This window comes from Diaphorina citri, unplaced genomic scaffold (assembly GCF_000475195.1).
Source record: "Diaphorina citri unplaced genomic scaffold, Diaci psyllid genome assembly version 1.1 scaffold43, whole genome shotgun sequence".
In the NCBI taxonomy this organism is placed as follows: Eukaryota; Metazoa; Arthropoda; class Insecta; order Hemiptera; family Psyllidae; genus Diaphorina; species Diaphorina citri.
This window is the reverse complement of record NW_007377480.1, coordinates 201,667-212,767: the sequence shown is the minus strand read 5'-3', so window position 1 is coordinate 212,767 and position 11,101 is coordinate 201,667. Positions and strand designations below refer to the sequence as shown.

General features: G+C 35.0%; 1 protein-coding gene across 2 annotated transcripts; it reads left to right on the top strand.

Annotated features, from left to right (window-relative positions):
• Positions 1-215: 215 nt before the first annotated feature.
• On the top strand, positions 216-10,232 carry LOC103514162. Of its 2 annotated transcripts, XM_026827184.1 has the most exons (3): positions 216-248; positions 7,210-7,482; positions 10,083-10,232. In XM_026827184.1, exons 1-3 carry the CDS (start codon positions 225-227, stop codon positions 10,143-10,145), a joined length of 360 nt encoding a protein of 119 aa, XP_026682985.1. In that variant the 5' UTR covers positions 216-224; the 3' UTR covers positions 10,146-10,232. The 2 variants fall into 2 exon arrangements, with proteins under 2 accessions (XP_026682985.1, XP_008477254.1); XM_008479032.2 differs by lacking the exon at positions 10,083-10,232 and having other exon boundaries at positions 7,210-7,863.
• Positions 10,233-11,101: the final 869 nt, after the last annotated feature.

Below are 11,101 nucleotides of genomic sequence, written 5' to 3'. Positions count from 1 at the left end.
CTTGGGGCATCGCATCTAACATGGTAGGTAAGTAGGCAATAGGTACATTGAGGATTTTATTTTGTGGCACATTGTCTAAGAATTTTAACAACCTAGATCTTAGTAATTTAATTTTTCAAATTTAGATCTATTTGAGAGTCAATAAATAGTCGTTGAACTTTAAAGGATTTCGGAGCTCAAAGTAGACATCCCGAGGTAATTATTACTATAAGATCACCCATCAAATGCTGGATGAGAAAAAATACAAGGTGAGTTATAGTTGTTGGGTGGAAGAGCTCACGAAAGAACCCTGTAACTTGAAAAAAATAAATCCCCCCAAAAATAATCTTTTTAGTGGACTACGGACTAGGTCCATGAGTCAGATACCAACTCCAACCGATGTGCATTCGTAGAAGAGGAATTTGTATGCTATGATGGTTTTATCACCCGAGTTTTTATCCCGTGACCATTATACTCAGTGAATTTTTCTTGTACGTCATTTTCCACTACAACTTTTTCTCCAATGAGTCCACACCACTCCAACCTATAGGACTTTGAAGAATGCCTGTATTCCAAATTTTCACTAGTATTAGTATCAATTTTAGGTACTTAGTACATAAAAAATAGGTTAGGTGTACCCTAAATTCCTTGTAATGTTACTACTTTCTTTATTAGAGAAAAAAAGGTAAATAACTTTCAATAAAAACGAGAAAAAAAATGAATATTGTTATTGAAAACATTTAATTTATTTCTTTTGAAAAAAAAGAACATTAATTAATTAATACTACTTGTAGAATATAGATGTATTCCAAATTTTCACTAGTATTAGTATCAATTTTAGGTACTTAGTACATAAAAAATAGGTTAGGTGTACCCTAAATTCCTTGTAATATTACTACCTTCTTTATTAGAGAAAAAAGGTAAATAACTTTCAATAAAAACGAGAAAAAAAATGAATATTGTTATTGAAAATATTCAATTTATTTCTTTTGAAAAAAAAGAACATTAATTAATTAATACTACTTGTAGACCATGAAATATGAAACTGAAACAATAAAAAGAATAAAACTTCAAAGGTTTACTCATAGCTTCCAGGAAAATTACATTTTTTCTGTAATAGGTACCCAACTACCCATTAAATCTACATGAGACACGAGTACCTACATTCAACAGAAAAGATGACCCTTCAAGTCCAGTTTTTTTCCATATTAAAAAAAAAAAAAATCTCCAATGTTAGACATCCAATTTATCCTCCCTAATACGTCATTCCCCCCCAACTACCCATTAAATCTACATGAGACACGAGTACCTACATTCAACAGAAAAGATGACCCTTCAAGTCCAGTTTTTTTCCATATTATTAAAAAAAAAATCTCCAATGTTAGAGATCCAATTTATCCTCCTTAACACGTCATTCCCTCTAATAATTTCCCAAACTATGACGTCACGGCTTTTCCATCAGATAAAAACAATGTGAACTTTTGTAGTCAACGATTATCTGATTTTTTTCTTTCTTCAAAAATGTCTTCTCTCAGTTCTTCTTAAGTGGAAGAAGGCTTGAGAAGATTGGGAAGTAGATATGCCAGTAACGCAATAACTTTTGTGTTAGGGCGGCTGATTTTCACGAAGATTTTTTTTTTCTGACGAAAGGAAAAGCTTCCACCCAATCGTCAGTATGTCTACCTCTTACCGCCTCCATCAGATAAAAACAATGTGAACTTTTGTAGTCAACGATTATCTGATTTTTTTCTTTCTTCAAAAATGTCTTCTCTCAGTTCTTCTGAAGTGGAAGAAGGCTTGAGAAGATTGGGAAGTAGATATGCCAGTAACGCAATAACTTTTGTATTAGGGCGGCTGATTTTCACGAAGATTTTTTTTTTCTGACGAAAGGAAAAGCTTCCACCCAATCGTCAGTATGTCTACCTCTTACCGCCTGCACGTCAGTAAGTAATGTCTGTGGTGAGAGAACGATTGATGGTGAAATGGGAAAGGAGAACGAGAGAAGGGAGGATTAAGGAAGGGGGAGATAAGAGAAAAGAGATGGGTAAAGTTAAGGAGAATGAAGGAGGAGAGAGAAGAAAGTGTTAGGGAGGAGGAGAGATAAGGGAAAAGACATGGGAAGAGTAATTGTAGGGGAAAGCAAGGTGAAGAGAGGGAGGAGTACCACTCACCTGGTGTGTTTCTTCACGCTTACTTTGATGCCGGCGTTGTCCTTTTCTTCCTTTGGGGTGTGGATCGGATAAAGAGTGTGATCACTGTGTGGACTGTATGGCGTGGGTATGTGTCTTGTGTAGTGGCACTTCAGGAACTGAGGAGCGGAGAGAGAGAGGCCTATGCTTCGATCTAATAATATTAGTAGGGTAACGCGTGACAAGTTTAATGCCTCTCTGGACAAAGTTTACCGGGTGGTGTTGACGTACCGACCCGGTATCGCGTAAACAGTAATGATCAGGAGGATGAAGGAGGAGAGAGGGTAGCGACGAGAGGAGAGAAGAAAGGATTAGAAAGAAGGAGATAAGGAAAAAGAGAGAGAGAGGGGGAGGGTGATGAGAAGAGGGAAGAGGAGGAAAGAAGGAGAGTAGTAGAAACAGAGAGGAGACGAGGTAATGATGAGTTTAGAGAGAAGGGGAGATTAGAAAGGAGGAGATAAAGGAAAAGATGTGGGAAGGGTAATCGTGAGGAGGTGGAAGGGATGAAAGAAGGAGAGAGAGAAGGGAATTAGAAAGAGAGAACATGGTGTTTTTTTTTTATTTTTTAAATACAATGTAGGTATGTACCTACCTATAAATTACAAACATTGAGTAGGCACATAGCTCTCATATTTTATTAATAGAAGTTACTCTCAAGCTTACGGTTGACGTTAGGATTAGTATGATAAATGAGACAGCGGATAAAGGAAAAGATGTGGTAATCGTGAGGAGGTGGAAGGAATGAAAGAAGGAGAGAGAGAAGGGAATTAGAAAGAGAGAACATGGTGTTTTTTTTATTTTTTTAAATACAATGTAGGTAAGTACCTACCTATAAATTACAAACATTGAGTAGGCACATAGCTCTCATATTTTATTAATAGAAGTTGGTACTCTCAAGCTTACGGTTGACGTTAGGATTAGCATGATAAATGAGACAGCGAGGACGATAATTGGGTAAAAAGTATGGTGATAAAAACAATGACGATTGAAAACATTTATGCAAGAATTGCCCCGCTAAGGCCTACATATGTTAAAAATCAGTCCCAAAAAAGAATTTTTGTTGATGAACGAGAATTTTTGATCAATCTTCCAATACTTTTCGATGGAAATCAAAAACTTTAAAGCTATTTTACTTTACTCAGTCAGCATAGCTTGGTTGGTAGCGCGTCTGCCTTGTAAGCGCTAAGCCAAGGGTTCGATTCCAGCCCGGGGCGGATTTTATCCAGATGGGATAGTGTTCGTTCTCGGAACGGCTGGCTTTCTCCTATCCTGTCTTCCTTCTCTCTTCGATTTCGGGACGATAAGAAAAAAAAAAAAAAAACTACTTTTTTGTTCTACTTTTTCCCATTTAAACCTGTAGTACGTACGTACGTAACGTACAGACCATGGGCTAAAAACCACTTTTTTGAATCAGGGTCAAAACACGGATATTTCCAACCATTTCCCGATTTTGAAAATTTGGACCGATTGCAATACTTTCATTACTAGTATAGCTCCGCTATACTGTAGTAATAGAGAGTAAAAAAACTTTACTCAAACTCGATTTTGTTTTCGGGTCCCTCTTGAATAAAACCTTTCTTAAAAGTGTAAAAAAAGGCGAATATACCTAGATGTTTATATAAAATTATATTATTTTATTTTCCTCTTTGGTGTCATGTTATGTTTGTGTAAAAATAAACCAATTAAAATGTTATAATTAGCTTCCGTTATATTAAAATATCTTGGTATAATTATTAGGTAGGTATATTATTAAAGAAAGAAAAAAGATTTATTACCACCTTATTGTCGTATCTATTATAATTTATAGATTTATACCTCCCCACAAAGTGTAACTGTTAAGTCTAAACTAAACCTAATTAAATTTTTAGTTAAAATGTGAGAATACTTAGTCCAACAAAATATATAAATTTGGAATTTCTGGAAATTTTGAAAAAATGGACTGGAAAACCGAGAAAAGTCAGGGAATTTTATTTTTCCATTTTGGTAGACACCCTGTAGGAAATTTTGAAAAAATGGACTGGAAAACCGAGAAAAGTCAGGGAATTTTATTTTTCCATTTTGGTAGACACCCTGCTAAATCCAAAGTTTCAGCCATTGGTCCGTGTGTGTGTCTGTCTGTAAACAAAATATCTCGAGAACGGTAAAAGCTAGAGTCTTGAAATTTGGTACAAAGTAGACTGGAAATTTGGAAAAAATGGACTGGAAAACCGAGAAAAGTCAGGGAATTTTATTTTTCCATTTTGGTAGACACCCTGTAGTAATAATAGTGATTAACGCTATGGAATCCGCTGATTTGGAGGTTGGTGTTTCGAGTCCAAGTCGAGTCATAAAATTTATCTAGGTGTATTGATTGGGGAACGAGATTTACAACACGCATTTAATTTGAAACAGTGAAAATTTTGAAATGCGACTTGAAATTTGGTATGTAGTCCACAAATGTGACAAGGATGCAACTCAAAACGTTTGGTTGAGATAGGTGCTGCGGTATTTTGACCGCTTTTTGGCGGTTTTTGACCGGTGACAAGGATGCGACACGAAACTTTTGGTTAAGACCGGTGTAACGCTTGGCGGCATTTTACCGCTTTTTGGCGGTTTTCGGTGTAACATAACAATATCTCGGGAACGGTATAAGCTAAAGACTTGAAATTTGGTATGTAGTCCACAAATGTGACAAGGATGCAACTGAAAACGTTTGGTTGAGATAGGTGCTGCGGTATTTTGACCGCTTTTTGGCGGTTTTTGACCGTTTTTTTGCGGTTTTCAGCTATACCGACTAAACGGTTAGAGATATTGTAAAAGTTTGGCTATAAGAACAAGAACACCCAAATTAAGCATCATTCAACAGGATGAGGAAAGTCGTGTGATGTTCACACCAGATTTTTCCTAAAAACCTTTCGGTGTAACTTAACAATATCTCGGGAACGGTATAAGCTAAAGACTTGAAATTTGGTATGTAGTCCACAAATGTGACAAGGATGCAACTTAAAATGTTTGGTTGAGATAGGTGCTGCGGTATTTTGACCGTTTTTTGGCGCTTTTTGGCGGTTTTTGACCGCTTTTTGGCGGTTTTTGACCGTTTTTTTGCGGTTTTCAGCTATACCGACTAAACGGTTGGAGATATTGTAAAAGTTTGGCTACAAGAACAAGAACACCCAAATTAAGCATCATTCAACAGGATGAGGAGAGTCGTGTGATGTTCACACCAGATTTTTCCTAAAAACCTTTCGAGGTGTGATTAAGCATTGATCAGTGTTCAGTCTTGTGCCAAATCTAAAGCCGTTACGATGTGCTGATTAATTGATTAGTGAAGTGAAGGCCCGGTTGTGTAGTAAATAATAATTAGTGACTGATAAAATGCACCATGGTCTTGTCTGTGTAAGTTATGCCGTGTGTTGCATCACTCGACCAAAATCTAAGTTCTTTGTAAGAATGAAAAAATCTGTTGTGAACATCAATCCTATTGAATGATGCTTATTTGAGTGTTCTTTTACCCTAACTTTTACAATATCTCCAACCGTTTTGTCGCTATAGCTAAAGACCGCCAAAAAAGGTCGAAATCTGTCCTATTGGTAAAATTTTAATTTTTTTTTTTTTTTTTTTTTTTTTTTTTTGATATTTTTGATCAATTGGACAAAATAATTCAACTTGAAAAAAATCTACCTACCTATCCAAGTTGTACTACCTAAACTTCCTTTTAAAAATACAACGAAAATACCAGCGCTATAAGTAATATATAGGTACCTAGCTACCTATTCAAAAGTTTTTCAAGTCAATGAGCTTTACTCTAAACAGAAACTTGATAGAAAAAATTCAATACAGGATGGGACTACACGTACACATTCTAATAAACTGAAAACCTAACATCTCCACTAATTCAGCTTATGTTGCACATTGCATACTCAAATAGTTAAACGGCATTCATACAAATAATAACGGAATCCAGCAATAATTTAGTAGGATAAAAGTTATTCAATATTCATATTCAGACATCTGCACTAAATAATTTATATCTTTGGACTCAGATGTTCTCACATAGGTACCTGAGTACATTTATTTTGCCCAAAGTTCTTAGGTGGTGGAGGGTCTTCCATTATTTTCTTCCGTGGTTTTTATTCTGTAGTCCTTATCTTTGTGATAATATACGGAGAAAGAATACCAAGAGAAAGATACAATTGCATTACGTGAAAGATAACAATTTTATCAAATAATTTAGAAATTATAAAGAATGATATATTTATTCATCCAGTATCTAAGATACTCGGGTACCTTTATAAAACTGTCGCTTCAAAAATTACAAGGCGGAACTGATGAAGTTATCCTACAAGTATAAAAACAAGGAAATATGGAGGGGGTCTCAATATAAAAGTTTAATTTGAAATTTGCTCCTGAATTCTGTCCTCATATTCTAATGGAAGGTGTATTTATACCCATCAAAAGCTTCGGATTAATCGAGCATGAAAATTTTCAAAATTTTAGAGAGGAGAAAAAAAAAGTTCCTGAAAACAAAGAGATTTAAAGCCCGAAATATCGTATTGTAGAGTGCAAAAAATAATCAAGAGCGTAGGTTGTCTAGATTTCATAGCGAAATTAAATTCGCGAAATAGGTATGTGCGATTGAATGGAAAATCAAAGGAAATGCCTAGAATTGAATTTTTGTTGCTTCAAAATAATTTTATTTTGATGAATAATAAAATGATGACTAATAATTATTGCAAGAAGAGGGAAGAGCTATCGGATTTTCTGTTTATAAATCTGTTTTCAATTCAATTATTTTCACATTGAGCTTGGAACTTCATATTGAACTACATTTATTTTATTATTTAAATATTTAATTAAAGTGTCCGCTATTCAACAAATTCAACAATACAGATTTCGCTAAACATAGGTACTCTCTCAAGCATACTTCACACAGATGAAATTCTCTGGGTTGAATGACAAATATTGCCTAAGGTAATAATCTCGCCTTTTGTAGGATTTGCATGAATTTTGAACAATAAAGAGTTATAATGAAATTCCGTGCTCTTCTTTCTTGCCTTTTCAGGCGAAGAGATGCAAAAAGTCCGCCCCGAACAATCATGATCACAAAGCCTCGCCAGGAGGACAACAAAACCCGCAACACCTCTGTGTAGACGCCTCAGGGGGGCGAGCTAGCTCCCAGTCCGGGGATCCTAGTGAACAGTTCAGTGCCAGGACTGACGGGGACAATACAGTCCAGGCTGGAGACACGGGAGAGCAGGAGTATGTGTTCACTCAGGAGCAGTTCGACCGATTGAGATATGAAACTCAGAGCGTGAAATATTTGCGAGGACTAGAGGTGAGAAATGATCTCCGTTCGAGTAGTATTAGGTTGTCGTCATGTATCTTGCTAGGACTGCAAAAGAAAAAAAAATCAACTCAAGCCTAGCCTGACCCAGGACATAACCACAACCTTACTCTAACGATTATTCAGGTTAAAATATCTCGCCTGGAATGAAATTTGAACCCGCACTCTTTCGCTTCTCAGACGAGCATCTTAATTACAGTGATATTAAAGCAAGTGTAGATGGGAAGAGCTTTCATAAATGGAAACCAAGCTTTGTCTCCACAAAATATTTTCTTTCTTCTTATTCCTCAAATTCATTCCTTTCTTCTTCATTTTACGAAATTTGATTACAGAAAATCTTTTTGGATTGTATGGATTTTGTTAAATGTCATCTCACCAAATGTACTAACTGTTGACACCTAATTTCATTTGTCTGAAATGTGCAAAGTCAGATAATTCAAAACCTCGAAACGTTTTTTTCCTGAAATCGAAACTCAAAATTTAATTTCATATTTCTCTATGTGACGAATTTGATAGAGAAAAAAAAATGTCAGTAGCATACATATTTATGTCAATAAAGAGAAAAGCGGACTTCTGAATTAAATTTTCAAGGTATAACTCGTTCAACCATTTCTTCTTCGTCGTCGTCTTCTTCTTCCTCCTTCTTTTTCTGCTCGTCCTCCTCTTCTCCTTCTTTGGGATCCTGAAAAAGTAAGTCTTTCCTAAGAAGAAACTTACCTTTAAGAAATTTTCCAGTGTCAATTTCCCGAGTTCTCAATTTACAATATTAATGGAGGTGAATGTTATTCTTGACACTTCTCTACTTAACCTCCCACTTAATGTTCTTATACGGGTACGAAGTCCTTTCAATAAGGCTTAATTCTAAGACTAAGCAAGAAATACTAACCTCGTGAAAAACCTCACGGGAATTCACGTCTTTAATTTATATTTTCTCAGAGCTCGACGTCCACTTTATAGAAGAAAAAAAGAACAGGTTTATACCCAGACATCATTTTCTTGAGGAAAAAAGAACCAAACTAGAAAAATAGAAAGGTATCACACAAGGTATTTATTTAAGTAATAAGCTTTCCTAACATTTTTTAAAAGCTAAGGGAATTAGTCCAGGGAATTTTAAAATGAGAGAAATATAAGCAGAGAATATTAGAAAGACCAAAAATGTACAGAAATGGACAGAATATTAAGATCGAGACAAAATAATAATAATAATAATAAAAAGAACAAATGATTAATATTTATTTATAATGTTTTCATTCAATCAGTAGCCCCGTTCACAAGGAAGGGAATTCAGTAAACTCAGAGCTCCTCAGAGACTAAACCTGCTAAAGCTGCCGAATTGATTCTCACATGCTGGTCGAAACTGGTTGAATCCCCACAAAATATTAAATTTGTTTTTAACTTTTTAGACATAGTGTGGTGTAACCATCCAAGTCACTATTTCCTCTTAATTTGATCTTGTCTGAGTGAACTTCATTTTTCAAAAGAAAAATATACTCTCAATTGAACGGTAAGTAAGCATTTTATTATTATTTTTTTTTTACATAAAATATGAGACAAAACATTGAAAAATCATGAAAGTTCTACATAAAAAGTAGGTAATGCATTTATCTGTTGGTAGGTTGTTGGTTTGTCCTCTGCACTTCCTTTTAGGTTCTTCTGGAATACAAATGACTTTTTGTTTACTTGCCATCTAGGTGCAGGGTTTAATACAAGAACACCAGAAAATAACCCGTTGAAACATTTGCGATCAAAAAATGAGTACAATTTTTTGTCGATGGTGGGCATCGAACCCGGGACCTTCTGCATCGCAAGCAAGCGCGTTAGGGCTAACCTTGCCCAGTGATCTACTCACATTACCATTACTCAGTCTGAGTGGGGCCGGGAAAAGCTCTAACAGCACGCGAATTACTCAGACGTTCTACCATCCGGATACCCACCAAGCGCAACGTTGCGTTGCTGTTAGTGATTCATTGGGATCTAATGCATTTAACTTGCTATCCCCGCTGGCTAATTTCCGTCTCTGTTACGGATTAAAAAAAAAAATGTTAACATTATACAAAAGGGGAATTAGTGAAAACTTTATCAAATTATACAAACAGAAAAAAACTCGGAATTCAGTTGTTCCATTTTCATTATTAATACATATATAAAAAAAATGTAAAAATGAGGTTAATGTTATTTTCACAAAGTCATCTGTATAACGTGTATGACTGTAGAATCTGTAGTTTGTCTTTTGTACTAAAATTGGTCAATTTACTACTCGTACAATGCTTAAGTGCTTAAGTAGATACATAATTAGATTTAATATTACAAAAAAAAAACTTTCATGTTCCTTTCTTTCGATTTTACTTTCGTGTAATGATTTAAAATCAAGACTAGAGCCCGTTCTCCCTTTATTCCCAATATAAGGTTTAAGTCACCCATCCATTTATTGGCCTTGCTCGGCGTAGCTTAACATAGGTGACGCTAAACCGGTCTTAAAATAACGACTGAAGTGTTCCTGGTAAAAAGAACTTTAATTTGATATATAGGTCATTTCTTCTTATTCCTCAAATTCATTCCTTTCTTCTTCATTTTACGAAATTTGATTACAGAAAATCTTTTTGGATTGTATGGATTTTGTCAAATGTCATCTCACCAAATGTACTAACTGTTGACACCTAATTTCATTATTTGTCTGAAATGTGCAAAGTCAGATAATTCAAAACCTCGAAACGTTTTTTTCCTGAAATCGAAACTCAAAATTTAATTTCATATTTCTCTATGTGACGAATTTGATAGAGAAAAAAATGTCAGTAGCATACGTATACATATTTATGTCAATAAAGAGAAAAGCGGACTTCTGAATTAAATTTTCAAGGTATAACTCGTTCAACCATTTCTTCTTCTTCTTCTTCTTCTTCTTCTTCTTCGTCGTCTTTTCAACACAACTAATCCCATGCCCCAATAAATAACTACCCATGACGTCATTATTTCTCCCTAGAAAACTGTGTCGTCACCACATAAGCCTACACAAAAACCAAGTTCTGACCATTGTCGACAAAGTAAGCGATTCTTGAACGCACGCGCCCTTCTGAAAAGTGACTACCTACCTTGTGAAAAACTTTACTTAAAACCTTGTGTAAAACCATTCCATGAACTATCTGTTGCTCTCAAGCACTTGCAACAAGTAACGCGACGTTCAACAAATTTCAATTATCGAAATCTTCAAAGTTATATCGAAATAATTTCGCGGTTCACAATCCAACAGTTTTTAACAATAGAACAGTTTTAAAACCATTCCTTCGGATATATTATTCTCTACAAAAAGTGTAACGTGTTACAAGTAGGTAAGCACTTGCAACAAGTAACGCGACGTTCAACAAATTTCAATTATCGAAATCTTCAAAGTTATATCGAAATAATTTCGCGGTTCACAATTCAACAGTTTTTAACAATAGAACAGTTTTAAACCCATTCCTTCGGATATATTATTCTCTACAAAAGTGTAACGTGTTACAAGTAGGTAGTGATGAACTAACTATTCTTGGCAATAGCTATTTTTCTATTTATTTCCAAGTTATTTTTACCCTTTCCAGCAATCCAAATAGAAAACTTTTTTATGTGATAGTAA